We start from the raw sequence: 22,960 nt of genomic DNA on the forward strand, positions 1-22,960 counted from the left end.
AAATGGCTACAGAAGTGTGATGAATGGGTTCGAAGGGAAATAAACACCTTGGTTTTCCATGGAAATCCCTAAGCTTTCGGCAATGGCCAGTTTTGCTTTAGGAGGACATTTCGAATAAGGACAGAAATAACATCCCACCTCATTCCATGAGGTGGCACATTGCATCCTGGAAGTTAACCAGAACACCCAGCCTGACCGCATGCTTTGGCTTTTGGGTGATGGTAACATCTGATTTTCTTTCAATGGTGTCATCACAGCCGTGTGTGAGACATTCGGCATGCCACATCCCTCCCACGAACCTTGTAGGTCATCAGGTCAGATAGCAGCATCACGTGCCTCCTGTCGATGCTCATTCCGTGGTTGACCATCGTGTACTGGATTTCGTTGATGATAGTTGTCCGGGCAGCTTCGATGCCCAGGGTTTTCTCCACCTACAGAGAGCCAGGATGAGTGCAAGCAGCCTCTTCCGGCAAGCCGTCCCAAGTTCTCCCTCAGTTCTCCTCTGCCCGGAAGCTAAACGGCAAACTCCGGGCCCTCTACCAGAAACGGACTGCTGGGCAATCTTTAGCGGTAGGTCCAGGGCAAGCGGCAGGGTCAGAGGGGTGTGCGGGGACAACTGGGAGGTGACCCTGGGCAGGAGCTGTACCTCGTAGGTGTTGTTGGAGGTAGTGCGGGTGCCCTTCACACCGTGAGTGGCCATGACTGCCCGCAGGTTATCGCCCTCCACCAGGAGTTTGTACTTTTCCTTTCCACTCTGCTCGTCGATGTGGATGACAGCTCTGGAAACCTCTGGGATGCCCTGTACCACCACCTGCACTCGGAGACACAGAAGGCTCAAGGCCCTGCGGTGCCCATGGCCCCATGGCCCCCGTTACCCTCAGAAAGCACACAGGCTGTGAGAACTGGGTTGGCACCTTGACCATCCCCGTTTCTCAGGTCTTACCAAACCGAAAAGTGCCTGTGTGCTGTTAGGGGTTATGCAGAAAACGGAAGATCAGGGGACCATGCCATATATACTCCATCAGTTTTACGACAGAACAGACAGGAATCTAACAAGCAGAGTCAGCATGGCCGTGCTAAGATGGGAAAAACCTGATCCCAGAGGGACGTGGCAGAAAAGAAGAAACAGGCACCACCTTCAGTCTCCGCAGGACCTTCAGTCCTCAGGTTGCCAGACAGCTGGGTATTTGGGGGAGAGGTAAATGCCACCTCTCCCTTTACAAATCTCTGGGCATAGGCTGGGGGAGGGGCCAAGAAGGGACTTTTGTCTCACCTTGGGGAGATCCTCTTTCAGGAACTGCAGCACATAGTACATGGAGCTTTTGCTGTTCTCTCTGGGGGTGACGCACACCACGGCCTCACCGTGAACGGCCACGTCACCAGGCTTCACACGGAGCTTAGACATGCAGATGGAATACCGCACTGTCTCAGCGTTCACCTGCAAGGTGGCCGGGCACGGGCCACACACGCAGGACGTCATTGATGTGTGTGGAGGCTTCAATGGCCTTTTCCCATCGCTGCCCCCCAGCGAGCCACCTCATTTCCCCCCCTAATCTTGCTTCTCACCATGAAGTTTTAAAATGAGACGTACTATGTATTTCCTTGTTAGGTAGAGATTTTTTTTTTTCACAACCTCCCCTTATCCCCAAACCAACGTTTTTCCCCACTGAAAATGGATGGTCAATTCACAGCAACACACACAGGCTCTGAGGTTCTGGGAGCGGGGGCTGGAGAGCAGGACAATTTAAAAGTGTCAGTGAAGCCTCCCCCTTACTGACCTCACTACAACTGCTCATGTGCCACATTCCTCAATGCAACCCGGCTCTTCTGGTAGAAGAGCCACAAGGCAGGTGGCCCGAGCTAGGCTACAGGAGCCCCCAGGCCGGGGAACTGGGCACTCAAATCCGGAATCACAGACTACGGGCAACACAAACTTGGTACTTGAGAGAATGGGCTGAAACAATGTATTAAGGGCAGTATGGATGTTAACTACCTGGGAGGAAGAGGAAAGTGCCAGGAAGTTACTCAGTTTGCAACCCTGCCTCAACTGATCTGTGAGAAAGGCTGATGTTCTTTCAATTTTTATGTATTCAGGAACACCAGTAATAGTAAGCCAGAGTAAGCCACCCAGCCAAGAACATTCGCTGAGCCAGACAGGCGCTGTGCTGAGGGCCCACAGAGGAGTGAGACACGGGTGGCCCTATGCTCCCGCCAGACCCCGTAGTACTATGCTATAGTGAAAAAGTATCGTGGCTTCATAAAATTTCAACTAATTTCTTGCATGTCTTTAGATGGGAGTGTGTGTGTCAGGGTCGGGTTTAAAAAGGGAGAAAGGGGGGAGGGTCTGGGTGGCTCAGTCGGTTGTGAGTCTGACTCTGGATTTCAGCTCAGCTCACGATCCCACGGTTTGTGAGATGTGACGCCGAGATGGCAGCCTGCTTAGGCTTTTCTCTCATTCTCTCTCTGCTCCTGCCCCACTCGTGCTCTCTCTCTCAAAATAATAAACTTAAAAAGAAAAAAGAGAGAGAGAGAGAGAGAGAGGGAGAGAGAGAGAGGGAGGGAAGTACAATGGACTCTTACAGAGCAGAAACCCAAATAAAGCCTCTGCAGTGCTTCTCGTGCCTCGCTTAGCTCCTGCCCCAGTTTACTGGCGCCCATCCTGGGACTAACGGAGGATGACTTCCTGCCCACATTTAATTACGTGACTCACTTCCAGTCTCAGAAGTCTGATCCGTTCCAGGGAGAGTTTGACGAGGATAAAGCAATCATCCGGAAGAAACACTTCTTCAATATACTCTGAAATCTGTCGTGTCAAAAGAGCAGAACGTTACACAGTCACTTCTCCCTTTCCAAAGAGCATACGCTGCTTGTGGTTAGGGACACGGGCCAGCATGGCCACAATGACCAGTACACCCACCACTGGTGTTTACGCCTGCTCACAACGTTGCTGATCTAGTGTTCTTGTTGCCAAGAGGGATTTCTTCTTACCTCTCCCAAGAGGGTTTTCTCAATTCTGCCCTTCACGAGGCGAGCGTAGTCTGCGTCGTCGTCCTTGTCCAGCTGGGCTGTGATGATGGGAGTGCTGAGAAAAGGCAGGGGGACAGTGGTTACAGCAGGAGAGAGCCCGCCGGGAGACGGCTGCTCTGTGAAATCCAGGCACTACCGGATCCTAACGCTAAACACAACTGCAATTTCCTGGGGCATTTACTGGGGGCTTCCCAGACATTCTCACCCAGACTTACTATTTTTAGAAATCATGCCGCGACCCACTCTATCAGTGAATGAGACAGTTTTTGGGACATTCTTCCTGACCAGGTGAACCTATCTCTTCCTCTCTGGTCCTCGCAGGTGTTATTCTGGTTCTGCTCCCCGAGTGAACCGACCCTTCGTGTTTGTGTATTACAGCTTCCCATCGCTGTGCCCTACCCGCACCACCGCCTCTCCAGGACGTCTCCAACTCTTCCAGTCACTCTCTACCAGCCTGTGCCCTGAACGTGCTGGCTGGCGTCCCCCGAACACACTCCTGGGAGAGACTGGAGCCGCCCAGGGAGGCTGCAGAGCCCCTGCCACCCTGGACGCCTCCAGGTGCTGCTCTAGAACCAAGCGTGGCGCTCCTTCGTTGAATGCTACCTGTCATCCCTTTGTTGGATGTGGAGCGCGAGTGAATCATGATTTTGTCACAGAATGCACTGTAACGTATTTTTTTAATCTTTTTCTTTTTTTTTAAAAATTTTTTAATGTTTATTTATTTTTGAGACAGAGAGAGACAGTTTTTAACCTTTTTCTAGTCTCAGATGACCTACAAGCCCTACCACGAAATCACCTGGGAGTCACAGAATATGGCCAATAGTCAAGTGACACACTCACTGTCAGGCGTGATTAGGCTGGGAATAATCAGATCTCCAGTTGAAATCTACAGGGACATATTAATAGCTTTCCCAGTCATTTTTTTTTTTTGTTTCTCCCTTTCATGTGACTTGTGGCCATAAGCAACCACTGCCTTAGTTTTCACTGTATCTAATTTTGACTTTTCTCAAGCGGGTCTTTTAAAACCCCAGATCTGATTAACACAAGCCTATCACCAGAGTTTACCACACAGCCCATCAGAGTATCACACGTGATGAGAGAATGTGTGACAGGCAGCAAGAGAACAAAAGGGAAACGGAGGGCGGGCACCTGATGGCCTTGGAAGCGTTGATGATCTCTTTGATCCGGGGCACACCCAGGGTGATGTTCATGGAGGCCACGCCCGCAAAGTGGAAAGTCTTCAGGGTCATCTGGGTGCCTGGTTCACCAATGCTCTGGGCACACAGTGCACCCACCGCAGAACCCGGCTCCATCTGTGCCCTAGAAGGGAAGGGTATGGAAGAAAAGCCCAGCAAAACTGCTGGGAGGAGATTCCGCTTCTCTCCTCCCTCCACAGACAAGAACGCAAGTGTCATCAGGGTCAGGAGCGAATACGCTACGAGCTGGGCTGTGCTTGCAACAGGTCGGCAGGAGGTGCAGATGGAGGCGGGGAAGGGGTACGACAGTCAGGGGGCTCTGATAACGGAAGTGACCACTGGCTCCTTGTGGTCAGCATGTGATGACTGGGCCCAAACATCGACTGCCCGCAGAAGATCCAAGAGCCCTGCTGACACATGGTGCCGACGGTGGACAGAGCAGCTGGTACCCGCCAAACATATCGATAGTTACTCCACAGGGAGAGGACACTCGGAAATGTCTTTGAGATTATTTCCACCACCTGCAGTATCCAGCCTACCTCCCCACCGGAGCCCCTAAGAGATGAGGGGACAGAACCTGCTCAGATGCTGACAGTCAGGAAGTGGTGCTGACGCAGGATTTTGCTCCACTGGGGAGACAGGAAGGACAGGAGGCCCATGCAACTGCCTGGCAGTCTGAGAAAACTAGCATGCGTACCTCATGTACTTGTCCCTGCAGGTCTCCAGGAACTTCTCAATCTGGGTGGGGGTGATCCGGTCCAACTGGTACAACACCCGGGGCTGGAAGGACAGAAGCCGAGTGCAGGGTCAGGCTGGTGGCACCTGAGCCCACGAGGGTGCCTGAGCCGGTCGGGGAAGGCCGCCCGTTACCTCTGTTGTGCCGTTATCGTTGATGCCGTATTTGTCTCTGGTTTTCTTGATCTTCTCAGAAACACCCTTAATGAATTTTTTTATTTCCTGAAAGATTACACAGCAAGCATCAGTTGTGTATTTCTCGGGAACTTAGATGGCAGTTTGTTTTACAAACGTCAATAATGTCAGGTGTCCACTGGTTTCGTGATGGCTAGCTCCACCCCCTGCGCCTGCTCCACGAGACCCTGGCACGGGGAGCGCGTCCCACGCTGTCGCCTTCTCCTCTGCTCTCCCATCACCTGCACTCACACAGCTCAGCACGGCTAGAACAAACCTGTAGTCTCTAAGCAGACTTACTCTGAGGCTTTCTTCTGAACTTATGATCAATTTAAGTAGCAGCTAATGCATAGCTTTGTAGATGCTGTATATACATCACAAACACGTGGTTTCAGCCTGCCTTCATTTCAAAGAAAACACTCCCAAATCCCTGCCTCTCTTTCTCTCTCTGACCCTCACCTCTGCATCTCCCCCACCCGGGGTCACTTTCCCTTCCCAACAATTAGGACTTTGTAAGGATTCCTGGAAAGCAAAGTTGGAAATGAAACATCTGTGTATTTGTTGTCCCCTCTGTATTTCAGAATAGTACTCAAAGCCCTGGATGAGATCTACATGGAACAAGGAAGAAGGCGACAAGGACATCATGTGGAGGAGGCACAGGGCAGGGCTATCGGCCACAGGCCTAACTTTTCTGGCAACCGTTCAAAGGGGAAGACCCATCTGTTCTGCAATTTATGCTGTATCTCTGAAATAAATCCACCCTGTAGTCACTCCTGGAAGCAGGACTGGCCAGCACTCAAGGAGGACTTACAGAGGGGTGGTGAGCTTTAGTGAGCTACACCCATCAAAGTCCGGCTCCCAGGCGCTCACACGTCAAGTGCTGACTCTTAGGGCAGGTCCCAGGTGAGTTGATGGCACACGCCATGCAGCAGCCATCCTTTAGAGGCTGCTGCGATGCAGGCATGGGGGCTGGTGATTAGCTGCTCTAGTTTGATCCAGGGGCGTTTTTGAGAATATGGGAGAGTAGACAGACTGCACTTCCCTCAGCAGCCCTCCTAGAAATGTAATTTCCCTCACTGATCGTGGACAAGTAACGGTGGCAGTGAGCTTAAATGTCACTCTTGAATGTCAGCGCAGGCACCCAGCTGCTCTGTGTGGCTGGCAGAGGACAGACCCACACACATGGACAGCCCGAGGGTGGACTGCATATTGCGGGGGCCGCAAAGCTTCAAGAAGTCTTGTTTCTTGATTATAAGGCAGGCTGAGGGACCCTAAGGAGAGACCAGTATGTCCTACCCAAAGTCTACTCAGTCTGTATCACATAGCTGAAAATGTCTAATGTTTTGTCTGAAACAAGTATTTTAAAGCAGATGGAACCAGAAGCCTACTTCTGCAAAGATAAAATCCTATGGGCACCCACAGAGAGCTTAACACTTACTAGAGCCCAGTTTTATCATAACCTTGCAAAAATTAATCTCTTTAGCTTCCCACAGACCACCTGGCAATTTCTTACTATCTTTTCTGAAAGCAAAAACCCCCTAACACTTACTGTTGTTATGTTTAAATAGCCTTAGGTTATATCCACACAGTCCATGGCTCATGGGCCCTTCTCGGTCAGCAGCTGCCCAGGGGTTGAGACCTCCCCGTGAGGTGGTATGACATTAACCCTAACAGGCTAGAGTGGAGGGCCCTGAGGGGCTCTGGGAGGTCATGGGCTTGGCCAAGGCAACAGGCCTGTCCCTGAAGTCAGATGCTTTCTCTGAAGACTGGTCTTGGGCCAGCGGTTTCTGCAGTGCCACCTCTGCCCACTGGGAGCCCAGCTAGCCAAGGGGCTACCAGAGATCCACTGCCCTCTGGCTGCCCCCCCGTTCACGAATGCAGCTTCCTCACAACGAGTGCTCCTGTGCGCCAACTCTCTTCCTTCTCCTGGACCAAGCGTGCAATACACGAGGGGTACTGTGCCCCATCGTCATTCTACTCAGAAAGGACTTTTATCAATTTGTAAGAACTTAAAAAAATTTTAAGTAACTCTTTAAAAAGCTCTCCAGATTTACTCACTAACTGGGAGTTTGAGACTACACTTTAGACAGTCAGCTCCTGCAAACCAGAGCAGGGAACCAGACCGGAGAGGGCACTGGAACCGTCTCTCCTGGCATGGCTCTGCTTGACGGCAGGAGCGTGCAAAGGCACGACTGTGTGCTATGGCCCTGTCTTCCTGCTATGCCATTCAGCGTGAAGAGTCTCTCTCACATTGGTGATTTCCTCCCCCAGCCTACTCGTCTAGCTGTGCTTGTGTGGCCTCAGGGAGAGCTCCTGAAAGCCCTCTCGGTCCAGGTGTGGTCATCTCGCGCCAGCTGTTAAAGGCTGCCCCACCTGCCGGCACAGCGAAACCGGAGGAGAGCCCAAGGCTGAGCAGACCCGTGGATTTTCACCTGTGAGGAACTCTGCGCACAGAAGGAGTAAAAGAACACACACCTACAACCATTGCTCAGCTTAGGCACTGGAGAGGAGTCTTTCAGCTACCACCCAAATGGACATTGCTTCCAGCGGCTTTGCTGAAAGGAATGACTTTCCTTACACAAAAGTTAGGGAAGATATTCTGAAAGTTAGGTTTAAAAAAAAAAAGGCTCATTTTGTAGAAATGAAAACTGAAATAAGCTACTAAGAACTCAACTGAATGAACCCATGCATACTAAAAGAGAACTCACAACACGGCAACTGGCAGGCAATTAATCACACGGTTAAGCGGCAGTTAGGTCTTCACACCCTCGCAGCACAACTGTGGGCACCGGCAGCAGCCTCTGGGGCGGCCAGGGCTCCGTGCCACTCAAGAGTGGCCTCCGTGGCCTCAGATAAATCGGGTTCCGGCCAGTGGATTTTGGACCTGAGCTCATTAGACCGTTAGCCCACAGAGGGCAAGGACACAGTCATCTGGGTGTCCCCGGGATCTGCAGGGCGTGTGACATATTGAGGGCTAGGAGTGCTCACTGAAAACGCACACACTCCTGGTCAGGGAGGCACCCGTAAAACCCTGCAAAAGGCAAGAAGGGAGCCAGAGTGATGAGCAGGGAAGCCGATTGTGCCGGGAGTGAGGCGGAAGCTCGCCGGGGCGGGCAAACAGCCGGACTGCTGCCAGGTTCACCCCTTAAGCTTAGCACTCCCAGCATGCTCAGCACGTTACCTCGTTGTACTTCTCATAGCCTGTCTCAGTTAAGGTCTTTGAGGATAAACAGAATAGTAAATAGGTGAATATAATATAATCATGCATAAACACCAAATCACAATTCTAATTTGTTAAAAAAAAAAAAATGAAAATTTGGGAAAAACCACAAAGGCACCCAGCCCAACCATACTCTGGATTTAAACTTACTGAAATCTGGAAATCTCTTTTTCGCCTTTCACACCTCAACATAGGAAAAGAAAGAATCAAGGGCATACTTGACTAGAATACTCTTTCAGTTTCACATGACTGTTGTCATTTTTGATATACTGAAAGGGATAGATTCCTGCCAATTTTGTGCTGCATTTGAATCACCCATTTGCACACAAAGGCAACCATTTACTGGCTTCTGTATCCCTCTGCTTTTGATCATAACCGTGATAATAAACAGGAAGGAGCTGCTCCAGCAGGTCAGTGAAATTAAAAAAACCAAAAAAACAATAAACTAACAAAGCCCTAAGAGGTTATCAAGGTAACAGCTCTCTGGAAAAAGGAGGCTGGCTGACTCCATGAACTACTGATCCACACTATGGTAACAGGAAGAGCAATTTATACCACCACCACCAGGTGTGTCTGGCTGGTTAAGGCAGTAGAGCGTGAGACTCTTGACATCCAGGGTGTGGGTTCAAGCCTTGCGTTGGGTGTAGAGATTACTTAAAAATGGAAGTCTTGGGTAGCTCAGTTGGTTAAGCTTCTGACTTCAGCTCAGGTCATGATCTCACGGTTTGTGAGTTCGAACCCCAAGTCGGGCTCAGTGCTGACAGCTCAGAGCCTGGAGCCTATTCGGATTCTATGTCTCCCTCTCTCTCTCTCTGCCCTTCCGCTGCTCATGCTCTATCTCTCAAAAATAAATAAACATAAAAATTAAAAAAAAAAAATGAAGTCTTAAGTTACCAGGATTCGCAATGACTGTGGGAAGAGCTGGTCTGCAAGATGAGACAGCAGGTAAAGGGGTTGATAGGGGGACAAGGTTAAAAAACAAGAACAACAACAAAAAACAATAGTTCTCTAAAGGAAGTATTTTTCTTCTAGCAGGGTGACACCTGCGTGAGAGACAGACACTAAGAAGGACATGACACGAATTCTTCATGTCGGCTGCTGAGAGTTTGCCTGGGCCATTCCTGAAATTTTTAACAAAGAAAACACTTTTAACACACTCCACCCCACGGCCCCCACCCCTTGCTTATAAAAACCATCTGCCGGCACCGGGCAACAATCTCTTGCTGATGACCAAGCTGGGTGCTCCCACCAGTAGAGAGCTCACCTGCAGGAAGCTGTCCTGGCAGCAGAGGAACTCCGTCTTCTTCATGATTGACTCCGTGGTCAGGACCAGCTCGTTTTTACTCAGCGCAGGCTCGCTCTGACACGGGAAGACTGCCTCAAGTATCAAAAGGAAATAGTGTGATGTGTATGGGGGTGACTGAGGGTGGGGGCAGGATTAAATGAAAGAATTTACAAGAGACAAAATGACTTTTCTCAGAGTGAGCATGATTTTTTCTCACCAATCTATGATTTTTTTTTCTTTCAAAGCATATTTTATATTCTGAAGACAGGATAAACCCACTCCATCTCACATAAAGAGTGAGTGTGAGTGATTCAGTGGGTACCGTTCCATTACTTCTCAACCTTCACCCCATCCCAGATTTGCATTGAAATTATGTATCGCTGTTTTTTTTAAAAAATAAAAAAATAAAAAATAAAAAAAAAATCAAAAAAACATATAAAAAAACCCCAAACATTTCAGGAGTGAAACTACTCCCCTACCCCAAAGCTCACGGGAGTCCCCCAAAGTTTTAAAGGCTGCATATTACCCTAATATATGGGCAAAAGGTGCTAGAAAAACATTCTTGGTACATTTAAGTCATTTCTGTTGGGCAAATTCCTATAAGTGGAATTCCTGGATCAAAAGACACCCACATATAAATTCAGATTAGTATTGTCAAACTACCTTTCAAAAAGGTTTTTTAAAATATACCCCTAGTTAAAGCATGTGCTTTAGTAAAAGCTTAAAGCTTGCTTCTCAACACCCACGACTTTTAACACTGTCCGTAACATGCTTCACTAGAAAGAAACCAAAGCCCTCTTCTGTTGGCATTGGATTACTACCAGTACTAGACTTTGAAATTGAAAAAATATTTTTCCTTCAAATTTGGGGAAATTATGCAGGGTAACACAAGACGAAAAATACTACCGGTGGCTGGATAGATATAACTCGAGTATTAACTGTGTGTGATACTCCAAAGGATGCCTCCATTGTAAACACACGTCCTTGGAAACACTCTAACCCCAGATATAATGCTAAATCTTACTTTGATGTTGTCCAGAACCCTTTTGAACTCTAAAGGTTCATCTTTTCCCTCCATAGCTGCAGGATCCAAGCCATCTCCCCCGTAAATGAACTGGATAATATCACCCGTAGAGCTTCGGACTGTCAGATCGTATTGTGAGCAAAGATCTTCAAGGGACTTGACAAGCCTTCTCTGAAGGAAGAGGAGGAGAGGAAACAAATGCTCAGCTGCTTTGAGAAGGCCAGTCACGTGTGCAGGGGATGAGATCTGCAATGCTAACTTTCAAGGTTACCAGCACTTTTATCATTTAAAATATTTTATTAGAAATCCCTTAAAAAAGAGTCCCCTGGCCCTTTGGAACAGCAAGCCCAGAAGTGACCCGTAAGCCTGTGCAGTGGGATTCAGAATATGCCCAACCTTGAGTGCTTTAGTGTGTTTTTGAATACATGTAATTTAAGGCCCATCACCCCCAAAGGATTCTGTAAACACTAACTGTTTTCCTAGGCCCTTTTGCCCCTTCCCTCTCTTTCTCCCTAAGGTATAAATTAATGCAACAGCTTTACATTTCTAAACACAACTGAATCCAGGACCCCTGTGGGTGGACTTCAATATGAATTACAGAGGATCTCAGGTGCATACCCCCTTCTGGGACCCAGGGGGAAGAAAAGAGAACAGGGATGGCATTGTGTCTGAACCAGCAGGCAGCAGCCATTTCTCACATCTGCTTAGGGAGAACCTTCCACCAGTAGAATGCTCCAGCCAGCAGTGTGATGGTGGTGCAGTGAATTAAAGAGAAAAGAAATCTTCCTCCAGGCAACCTCGAAACAAAAATCCCTCGTGCCAGAACTAATTTGTTCTAAGTTAACACACTGCTCTGGGAAAGTCATACTCTCTACTTCAAAAAGGTAAAGTCAAAAAATACAGTCAAAAGACATTCTGGCAAGAGTGGTAAAAGCATTTCACAGTCTGTTGGGTTTTTGACAAAAGCAGCACACTCCAAAACTGAAGGGCAATTTCCCATCAAAACGTGATGAAAAGGGTAGGTATTGATGAGGACACACACATATTTATGGAAATAGCTATTTCTATGGACTCCAGTCTGCTCTCACCTTCATCAACCTTGTTTGCTCTGCCTGTCTTATTCACACCTCTGGTTGATCAGTTCTGCTTTCCCAGCCTGCAAAGGGCTGTGCTTCTTAAACTGGGATCCACAGTGGGGACAAAGGGGACTCAAAGCCACAGCAAGTTCACAGCCTAGCAACTGGGAGATTGGACTTTATCTGATGTTATAAGGAGACAGGAACATTGAAAAAATATAAAAGCAAACACAGGTCATGGAAGACAGAGGAGAAAATGATAATCAGGGAATGAAATGAAATCCTCTGCTTGTGGTCTTATATAAGGAAGAATGAAGTCGGGATGTGTTCTTACTTGTCTGCCATTAGGGATATTTTTATGGCGGTCTGAGAAGCATGGGAACAGGAAGCCCTCTAGTTTCATCCTGTCACCCTGAGCCTACTGTCCTGGAGCTGCACATATGATGGAGAGCCATCCCTCCAAGTGTCCAAGACCTCCTGCAGGCACCGGAGTAAGTTCTTGGAGTCAGTTAAAATTAAAAAACAAGAGGCTACATACATAGTTGCCAAGTGTGGGGCGCCTGGGTGGCGCAGTCGGTTAAGCGTCTGACTTCAGCCAGGTCACGATCTCGCGGTCTGTGAGTTCGAGCCCCGCGTCGGGCTCTGGGCTGATGGCTCAGAGCCTGGAGCCTGTTTCCGATTCTGGGTCTCCCTCTCTCTCTGCCCCTCCCCCGTTCATGCTCTGTCTCTCTCTGTCCCAAAAATAAATAAAAATGTTGGAAAAAAAAAAAAATAGTTGCCAAGTGAGAAGCAGAGTCCTCTCAATCATTGGGACGTAGGTACTGTCATCCACATCTTCGTGGATTAGGAAACAGAGGCCCAGTGAGGCTCAGTAACGTGTCCCCGGATACACTTCCAGTCCACGTTCTCAGTACAGCTTTGGTGAGTGTGGCCCTGGCCTGGTCTGAATCACTTAAGGCATAAGGGATGAAGTGAACATATTACCTTTTTATGCTGTTTATTTCCAGGGCTCCCGCATTTCCCAATTATTCTTTTTAAATACTAAGACTCGATATGTGACAGTTCATGTACAAAATATGTAAACACTCAGCAGTCAAAATCCTCGGAACCCTGTCCTGCTCTGCCGCTAATGGCCTACATTTCTTCAAATTACCTGCATGTATCCCGTTTCAGCAGTCTTTACGGCTGTGTCGACTAGACCTTCCCGGCCAGCCATTGTGTGGAAGAAAAACTCGGTCGGTGTCAAACCGGAATAAAAGCTATTAGCCACAAAGCCTTTGGCAGCTGGGAGCTAAAGAGAGGTGGGGAAAAAAGAAAAGCCAGACAAAAAACCTTCAAGGTCCACAACTTCAAACCTCATTCAAATCACAAAATGCCCCACCTTTAGACTATAAATACCTGGCCAATGCACGCTTATGAAGGGGCAGACTTTACACGCCCTTTCTGAAAGGAGAAAGAACTTGGCATAAACCATCCTTCCCAGAGACAAGGAGGGTGAGCTCCCAGGCAGGGCAGGTGCTGGTGCTGGTGCCTGTGGCAGGCAAGTGGACCAAGCAGTTTGAATGCCCCCAGCCTCCCCTTTAAATGTGTCAGGCTCCCTTAGAACTCAGCCTGACATGCACAGATGGGCACCATTCCAGTGACCACTTGGCTCTCTGACTTCTAGTGAATTCTGATCTTGGACAGAGTCCCTAAAATGTTCCTCAGACTGTATGATACAGAAAATACCTACACATTCCCAGTACAGCAGTCCTGTCTCCCCGGGGGGGGGGGGGGGGGAGTGGCTGGACAGAAATCCCACAGTCCCATAGGATAAGAGCAGCTGCAGTATCTGTGCTTTAATGGGAATAAGAGCTGATTCCAAATCCAGAAGCTGAGTGACCAAACTTACTCTAAGTTCCTCACCTAGACTTAAAAGTTGTCTGTCCTGAGTCCCAGAAGAAGCCTAGCACAGATTTGTCTATTTCTGCTTATACCAGTGCCCAAACCACCAGCACCACTGAAACCCAGAGGTCATTTAAAAACCGAGTTTGAGAAGTCGAGAGGAAAATCTGGACTTTCCTGGTCGTTTTAGTGTGGTTCATATTATCACTATTTTAAAATCCCCATACTTTGATGTCAGTGTTCCCATAATCACACATTGATCAGACATGAGGTATCTATAGATTTTGATTATTGGAAAGGACCTTGAAATCCTCCCTCTTGGAGAGAAAACAAGAGGGCATTGATCAAGTTTGGTAGCAGAAAATCTAACAAGGCTCCCACACGACTCTGTAGGGGTTGGAGAGGGAAGGCCCCAGAGGAGCCCACCCACACACGCCCCCTCTGGGAGCGCTGGCAGCACAGGGCTCCCAATACTCTTCCGCACTCCCCACGGTTGCCCTCCAAAGTTCTGTCTTAACCACTACTACTTACCTTTGAGTGTTTTTCAAAGTGAGGCAAGGACCTGTTTTCAAAGCCATCTGGCACTCGAGAGCCACTGATGGCTTGCTGTCCTACACAGGCAATCATCTGTGATATGTTAATGAAAGAACCTGGGGAAACAGGTCAGGAATGTAACATTTGTTTACCGAACCATGTTAATTAAGCACAAGAAGATCCATGGGATAAAACAGGAATATGACAGCGCAGGCTCACGGTCTAGGGACAGTAAGAGCCAGAACGAGAATAATACAGGGTGGAGCCCTCAGCAACAGAACAAAAGCGGAGGCAGAGCTGCAGGGCTCAGCAGGGAGTGTAAGCACTTTGGGGCTGGAGCAGAGACTTGCAGGGAAGAGTCTGCCACCAGGCTGAACTTCTGGAGGACATTACAATGTGGATATAAGAAGGGATGAGGGGAGAAATTCCAAAGAAAGTGGAAAAGTGGAAGCAAAGACACAGGAATGGGAAAGTGGGGGGCATGCTCACCAGGAGCAGGAAGGTGAACACTGCAGGGGGCGGGAGGGAAGCAGCAAAGTTGGACTTTATTCTGCCAAAAAAATTTACAGAAATAGAAGCATGGAGGTTTTGAATCTGAATGCAGTACCATGAAACTTAACACTTTAGGTCCTAGACAACTATGAAATTAAAGCATTTACCATATCACTAAATACATTAATTTGGAAAGCTTTTTTAATTTTTTTATTATTTTTTTAATTTTTATTTTTTTAACATCTATATATTTTTGAGACAGAGAGAGACAGAGCATGAATGGGGGAGGATCAGAGACAGAGGGAGACACAGAATCTGAAGCAGGCTCCAGGCTCTGAGCTGTTAGCACAGAGCACGACGTGGGCTCAGAGCCTGGAGCCTACTTTGGATTCTGTGTCTCCCTCTCTCTCTGCCCCTCCCCTGCTAATGCTCTGTCTCTGTCTCTCAAAAATTAAGTAAACGTTAAAAAAATTAAAAAAAAAATAGGGGGGCGCCTGGGTGGCTCAGTTGGTTGGGTGACCGACTTCGGCTCACGTCATGATCTCGCAGTTTGTGAGTTTGAGCCCTGCGTCGGGTTCTGTGCTAACAGCTCAGAGCCTCGAGCTTACTTTGGATTCTGTGTCTCCCCCTCTCTCTACCCCTCCCCTGCTCACGCTCTGTGTCTCTCTGTCTCTCAATAATAAGCGTTAAAAAAAATAATTTAAAAAAATTAAAAAAAAATAGGAGTTACATGTCTAAGATGTAAATAATTCTCTTTCAATACATAGGATTTAAAAAGATATGCCCTGGGGCACCTGAGTGGCTCAGTTGGTTGAGCGTCCAACTTCAGCTCAGGTCATTATCTCACGGCTCATGGGTTCGAGTCCCATGTCGGGCTCTGTGCTGACAGCTCAGAGTCTGGAGCCTGCTTCAGATTTTGTGTCTCCTCTCTCTCAAAAATAAATATACATTAAAAAAAATTTTTTAATAAAAAAATATATGCCTTTATATATATTTTTTAATATGTACATATTTATATATTAAATATACATATATTTATTTTTCGAGAGAGACAGAGGACACGAGTGGGGTAGGGGTAGAGAGAGAGGAAAGAGAGAATCCCAGGCAGACTCTTGTGCTTAAGAGCATGGAGCCGGACACGGGGCTCTGACTTACAAACCTCAAGGATCATGACTTCAGCTGAAACCAAGAGTCGGATGCTTAACCAACAGACCACCCAGGTGCCCCAAGGCATATCCTTATAAATGAACGGTCTGAAATTACTCCTGCATTTTCTGGGAGAAAACCTGTCAACCCATACAGAGAATGCAATGAGGGCAGTGGTGGAGGAGCGCACACCTTTGGAGCCACACAGAGCCATGGTGAGTGGGCTATTGCTCTTATCCAGTTCCCGGAGGCAGGCACTGCCCGCGTGGTCGCGGATCACAGACAGCTCCTTCAGGATCAGAGCCTGGAGGGAAAAAGCGAGGTGCATGAGGACCCTGCTGATTACCAACATTCAACCTGACATTTATTTTATTTTTTTTATTTTATTTCATTTCATTTCATTTCATTATTTTATTTTATTTTATTTATTTATTTTTTCAACCTGACATTTAATGAAATCTGACAAAATTTAAGCCGGATGTCAGATTTCCAATAGAGAAAGGGTTTCGAGCTTTTGAAGATCAATATGCCTTATCTATAAAGACCTTAACCTTCCATGAGGACGGAAAGGTTCCAAATCAGTGTTTAAGGTAAAAATGATTAGTAACAAAGTCTTGAAAAATCCTTTAAATGGCCCCTAAGGCAGAAAGTATATAGCATGTGTATAGCATCCTCTACAATATGTCTGTATACATATCAACTGTACATGCACACGTAGGCCCAAATACACTTAGGAACAGAAGCTACCGTGTAGTATGTAGCAATGGAAAACTGTTTATGCTAATTCTAAAATTTACCTCTTATTTTTACTTTCCAAGCACACATGTGAATTCCCACAAGTTAAGTGTGTGATGAGGTGACTCTACAGGAATATTCTAGTCCATGAACTCACCCACAAGGTGTCCTTTCTCAGCTCACAGAGAGGGTGCTAAATCAGTTACGAGTCATGGTTCCACTACAAACAAATGCTGCTGGAGCCTCAAGTAAATTCCTAGGTAAGTGCCCGTGAGGAACATCCATTTCTCTCTCTCTCTCAAGACTCAGAGAGATTAATCAAAAAACTGCTAGAACTGATAACATGAATTCAGCAAAGTCGCAGGATATAAAATCAATTTACAGAAATTGGTTGCATTTCTATACACCAATAATGAAGCAGCAGAAAGAGGACTTGCTCTCATTGCAATTGCACCAAAACCCATAAAATACCTAGGGATAAACCTAACCAAAGAAGTGAAAGATCTATACGTTGAAAACTATAGGAAACTTATGAAAGAAATTGAAGAAGACAATTCTGACAATTTTCCTTTTTGGAAAAACATTCCATGCTCATGGATCAGAAGAACAAATATTGTTAAACTGTCAATACTATCCAAAGCAATCCACATGTTCAATGCAGTTCCTATCAAAATAACACCAGAATTCTTCACAGAGCTAGAACAAACAATTCTAAAATTTGTATGGAACCAGAAAAGACCCCGAATAGTAAAAGTAATGTTGAAAAAGAAAACCAAAGCTGGGGGCATCACAATTCCGGACTTCAGACTATATTACAAAGCTGTAATCATATGGTACTGGCACAAAAACAGACACATAGATCAATGGAACAGAACAGACAACCCAGAAGTGGACCCACAAATGTATGGCCAACTAATCTTCGACAAAGCAGGAAAGAATATCCAATGGAATAAAGACAATCTCTTCAACAAATAGTGTTGGGAACACTGGACAGCAACATGCAGAAGAATGAACGCAGACCACTTTCTTACCATACACAAACACAAACTCAAAATGGATGAAAGACCTAAAAATAAGACAAGAAGCCATCAAAATCCTAGAGGAGAAAACAGGCAAAAGACCTCAGCCGCAGCAACTTCTTACTTGATAAAGGCAAGGTAAACAAAAGCAAAAATGAACTACCGGGACCTCATCAAGATAAAAATCTTCTGCACAGTGAAGGAAACAATCAGCAAAACTGAAGGAATGGGCAACTGAAGGCAACTGAAGGAATGGGAGAAGATTATTTCCAAATGGCATACCAGATAAAGGGTTAGTATCCACAATCTATAAAGAACTTATCAAATTCAATACCAAAAAACAAATAATCCAGTGAAGAAATGGGCAAAAGAAATGAATAGACACTTTTCCAAAGAAGACATCCAGATAGCTAACAGACACATGAAAAGAAGCTCAACATCACTCATCATCAAGAAAATACAAATCAAAACCACCATGAGATACCACCTCACACCTGTCAGAATGGCTAAAATTAACAACTCGGGAAACAACAGATGTTAGCGAGGATGCAGAGAAAGGGGAACTGCTTTTGCACTGCTGATGGGAATGCAAACTGGTGCAGCCACTCTGGAAAACAGTATGGAGGTTCCTAAAAAATTAAAAATAGAACTACCCTACAATCCAGCAAATGCACTACTAAGTATTTATCCAAAGGATACAAAAATGCTGATTCGAAGGGGCACATGCACCCCAATGTTTATTGCAGCACTACTGACAATAGTCAAAGTATGGAAAGCCCAAACGTCCATCGACTGATGACTGGATAAAGATGTGAAGATGTGGTGTATATGTATGTGTGTGTATGTACACACACACATACACATACACGATGGAAAATTACTTGGCAATCAAAAAGAATGAAATCTTTGCCATTTGCGACAATGTGGATGGAACTCGAGTGTATTATGCTAAGTGAAATAAGTCAGAGAAAGATAAAAATCGTATGATGTCACTCATTTGGAATTTAAGAAACAAAACAGATAAACATAGGCGAAGGGAAGCAAAAATAAGATAAGTAGAGTGAGGGAGACAAACCATAAGAGACTTAAATACAGAGAACAAACTGAGGGTTGCTGGTGGGGTATTGGGTGGGGGGATGGGCTAAATGGGTGATGAACATTAAGGAGGGTACTTGTTGGGATGAGCACTGGGTTTTCATGTAAGTGATGAATCACTAAATTCTATGACTGAAATCATTACTACACTATATGCTAGCTAACTGGTATTTAAAAAGTAAAAAAATAAATTAAAAGACTCAGTGAGATTAAGAATGAGCTAATGGTGAATGGTGCCTACAACTCTGCTTTCTTCCTATTTCACAAAAAATTCATGTCATCAGAAAATTTCTTATTGCTTATCCATTTTTCCACACTTAGGTGAGTTAAAGCTCTGAGCCATGGGCTGCAGGGGAGACAGAAGAAAGCCAGGTGAAATCCTGGTGCAGTCAGACTGCCGACCCAGGCTGCCTGAGAGAATGCAGAGCTCCCAGAGGCTGGTCCTCATTCTGATTCTGACCCCTGCTTGGCACGTTCTCAGCTAACCTAGTTTCTAATGTGACAGGGGAAGCAGATAGGCACGTGATATGAATTTTCCCTCTTCTGTGCCCCAGTCTCTTTTGAAGACCATCCATTGAGTTTTATTTTTTTAAAGATTTGATTTTTAAGTAATCTCTATATCCAATATGGGGCTCAAACCTACAACCCTGAGATCAAGAGCTGCACGCTCTACCGACTGAACCAGCTAGGTGCTCCTTCAAAGACCATCCGTTTAAAGAGCTGTGGTTGCCAGTCTCTACTCCAAAGATGCTAGAAATAGAAAGGGCACAAGCATGTGAGTACCAGTTACAGAAGGGGCCTAAGTGTGACGCTGGAACAACAGCAGCCCCATGTGGTCAAGTGAACAGAGGGCCCTGTTTTCACCACCTAGAACGTGAAAGCTGCTAGGGATGTAAAGGATCCGATTGAAGGCCCTCCCCTTGTTAAACGACACACATGCCGCACAGGGCTGACCTGGGGCTAAAGGCACGGCCTTTACTTCCCCCTCCCTTCTGCTACCTTCTCTTCAGGCTTGCAGCACAGCCCTGTGGGCATGAAGTGGCTAACCCACCCGAGGAGCAGACTCACCTCTAGAGTCTCCTCAGCGGTGCAACCAGGCTGCTGCTGCAGCTTTCCTGTGTTTAGGGCTTCAATGTATTCATCACATTTTTTATAGCCAGCATTCAGCAACTCATACTTGGCCTTTAGCAACCCTTGACCAGGTGTGACGTCACCAATCCCGATGGAGAATCCACGGTTTGCTGCAGAATAGTCGGCAGGTAGATCAGAAAGAGAGTGCCATGGATGTTAGTCAACCCACTATATACAAACCAGTTTATACCTTGAGAGAATATATCATGACCCAATTAAATAAAAATGTATCAGTCTGTAGAGAGTTCCATCAAAATGACCAAGACTCACTGAATCCTGTCAGAGACGTTACAACCCAGTGGAGAGCAAGTACTGTCCCCAACTAACTATGATATACAGTAGGCCAATATTAAATACCAAAGAGCAGCTGGACAAAGTCAGCAATGGAAAGCGAGCCATCTGACTTCTTGTTCTAAGACATCATCTCAGATGCTTTCTGCCCACACCCCCGTCCTTCTTCAGAAATCCTCCCCAAACACAGAAAAACCCCACCTTTGAGGGAACTACACATGGTCAATAATCCCAACGCTAACATATGTAGAAAACGGGTGGATGAGAGGCATCTGGCTTAGCAGGGTGGGGAAGGGACACCTAAGAGTGGCTGTGGAAATGAGGACCCATGAGTCTGGAAATGCTCAGAAACTATACTGCCAGCTTCTGCAGATGCTGGAGACAACGTATGTGTTGGAGATAAGGAAACCTGATGGAAAGCCAGTATTTTCCTGTGGAAGATGAGAGTTTATGTCCCAGTATACAGAATTAGAGAGCTCTAGACTGAGGGATCCTAAGTGCAAACAGAGAGGGAGGACTGTAAAGCAGGGCATGAGGTCTGTATATACCATGACTGTGATTCCTTAGTCCCTTTCCCTGGCCACATCCCAGAATCCTGAGAAGCAGGTCTCAACTTTGGGTGGGAGACTGAGAGCAGAAGATATGTCCCTGGAGAAACCAAGCCTCCCTAGAGAAAAGTATTACTGACAGGGCTATTTGGTAGTTCCTCAATGAAAATGTTGCCTTGCAGCTCAATCAAGGGACTGAGAAGTCCATCAACCAACAGGCTCCATCCATTTCCAATCGGTGTTTGGTGTCTCGCTCCTCAAAATATGAATGGATAGCCAGGGACCACCAGATTAAAAAAAAAACTTAATGTTTATTTGTTTTTGAGAGAGACAGAGAGAGAGAAAGACAGACAGACCACAAGTGGGGGAGGAGCAGAGAGAAGGAGACAAAATCTGAAGCAGGCTCCAAGCTCCAAGCTATCAGCACAGAGTCCGACGCAGGGCTCGAACTGACAAAATGTGAGATCATGACCTGAGCCAAAGTCTGACGCTTAACCAACTGAGCCAACCAGGCGCCCCTGGGACCACCAGACCTCTGAGGAAAGTCTTCAACATGAAAGACTAAAGACAACAAATGCACAGAAAAACAAGACTAAAGAGAAAATTCAGGGAGAATTTTCAGATAAATCTATGAAAAACATTGTCTCTATGATAGAGAAGAGGTATCTGGAGATCAAGAACAGGAAGTCTTCAAACAAAAAAACAAACCCAAAAATCAAAATCTACCTGCAAATAAGAAACATGGAAAATATAGTTGGAAGTGAAATAAATGACAGTTAAAATAAAAAAAAAAAATCAATAGAGGAATTCACTTAAATTTTTTTTTAACTTTATTTTTGAGAGCGAGAACATGAATGGGGGAGGGGCAGAGAGCAACTGAGGGGAGGAGAGAAGAATCCCAAGCAGGCTCTGCAATGTCAGCACAGAGCCCAGGGGGAACTCATGAACTGTAAGATCATGACCTGAACCAAAACCAAGAGTTGGATGCATAACCAACTGAGCCACCCAGGTGCCCCGAGGAACTCACTTTTAATTTTTTATTTATGTATTTACTTTTGAGAGAGAAAGAGAGAGAGAGAGGTGTGAGTGGGGGAGGGGCAGAGAGAGAGGGAGACCCAGAATCTGAAGCAGGCTCCAGGATCTGAGCTGTCAGCACAGAGCCCAACATGGGGCTTGAACTCACGGCCCATGAGATCATTACCTGAGCTGAAGTTGGCCCACTCAACTGACTGAGCCACCCAGGCACCCCCTAATTTTTTTTTAATGTTTTTTATTTATTTTTGAGAGAGAGAAAAACAGAGCAAGAACAGGGGAGGGGCAGAGAGAGAGGGAGACACAGAATCCGAAGCAGGCTCCAGGCTCTGAGCTGTCAGCAGAGCCCAATGTGGGGCTCAAACTCACAAACTGTGAGATCATGACCTGAGCCGAAGTTGGTCACTTAATTGACTAAGCCACCCAGGTGCCCCTCTAGGAAATCATTTTTAAAAGTTAAACTGAGAGGCACCTGGCTTGCTCAGTCGGTTAAATGTCCTGACTCTTGCTTTCAGCTCAGGTCATGATCTCACGGTTCATGGGATTCAATCCCCCCTACTGGGCTCTTTGCTGACAGTGTTGGAGCCTGCTTGGGATTCTCTTTCTCCCTCTCTCTGCCTCTTCCCCCACCCAAATAAATAAACATTAAAAAAAAAAAAAAAAAAAAAGATAAAGTGAATCCAGAAACAAAGAAATGGACCACAGAGAAAAGAAGGTAAGAAAAATCATAGAGTCAATCTAGAAGCTCTACTTACAAAATGAACAAAAATTCCAAAAAGAACAGAGAAAGTTAAGGTGAGAAAATTATCAAACAAAAACAAAATTTCCACAACCAAAGGACACACGGAGGCAGATTAAGAGAGCTTACAGAGTGCCCAACACAATGAATGAAAAAAAGACTCATACCAAGCGTCTACAGTGTGAACTTCCAGAACAAAGAGGATTTGCAAAGCTTCCAAAATGAAGACACACACAAAAGTTGAAAATAAGAATAGAAATACACTTTCACAGCAACTCTGTAGAGTAGAGCAGTACCTTCAAAATTCTGACGAAAAATAAAATTCAATCCAGAGCTCTATACCCAGCCAAACAATCGATCAAGTGTAAGGGTGGAAATGAAACGTTTTTGGGCACGTAAAAACCTGCACGTATGGCATGCTCAGAGATGGGCCAACAAAGGAAACAGAACAGTGCAAGGAGAGAAGGGAAACACAGAGTAACCCAGCAGAGCTGAGCTGTGAGGGCCCAGAGGGCCATAGGTGGAGCGCAGGTACCTTGGAAGCAGCCTGCGGAGGGCCCTTGTCTAACAACCCTGT

At 46.3% G+C, this 22,960-nt stretch overlaps 1 protein-coding gene across 2 annotated transcripts in view; it reads right to left on the minus strand.

Moving 5' to 3' along the window:
- Positions 1-22,960, minus strand: part of POLR3A (RNA polymerase III subunit A) — a 52,654-nt gene that overhangs the window by 4,392 nt on the left and 25,302 nt on the right. Inside the window, exons 16-30 of one of the 2 annotated variants that reach the window (XM_053207677.1) lie at positions 19,711-19,883; positions 15,986-16,097; positions 14,153-14,271; positions 12,891-13,028; positions 10,662-10,832; positions 9,617-9,730; positions 8,314-8,349; positions 5,094-5,180; positions 4,921-5,003; positions 4,177-4,347; positions 2,989-3,082; positions 2,711-2,803; positions 1,274-1,438; positions 647-811; positions 300-431 (exon numbers count right to left, since the gene is read on the minus strand). In XM_053207677.1, coding sequence (XP_053063652.1) covers positions 300-431; positions 647-811; positions 1,274-1,438; positions 2,711-2,803; positions 2,989-3,082; positions 4,177-4,347; positions 4,921-5,003; positions 5,094-5,180; positions 8,314-8,349; positions 9,617-9,730; positions 10,662-10,832; positions 12,891-13,028; positions 14,153-14,271; positions 15,986-16,097; positions 19,711-19,883 — 1,853 coding nt within the window. The remainder of the gene's footprint in view (positions 1-299; positions 432-646; positions 812-1,273; positions 1,439-2,710; positions 2,804-2,988; positions 3,083-4,176; positions 4,348-4,920; positions 5,004-5,093; positions 5,181-8,313; positions 8,350-9,616; positions 9,731-10,661; positions 10,833-12,890; positions 13,029-14,152; positions 14,272-15,985; positions 16,098-19,710; positions 19,884-22,960) is intronic. The other variant, XM_015066206.3, reaches the window with a different exon arrangement.

The sequence above is a fragment of the Acinonyx jubatus genome, chromosome D2, assembly GCF_027475565.1.
Source record: "Acinonyx jubatus isolate Ajub_Pintada_27869175 chromosome D2, VMU_Ajub_asm_v1.0, whole genome shotgun sequence".
Classification (NCBI taxonomy): domain Eukaryota; kingdom Metazoa; phylum Chordata; class Mammalia; order Carnivora; family Felidae; genus Acinonyx; species Acinonyx jubatus.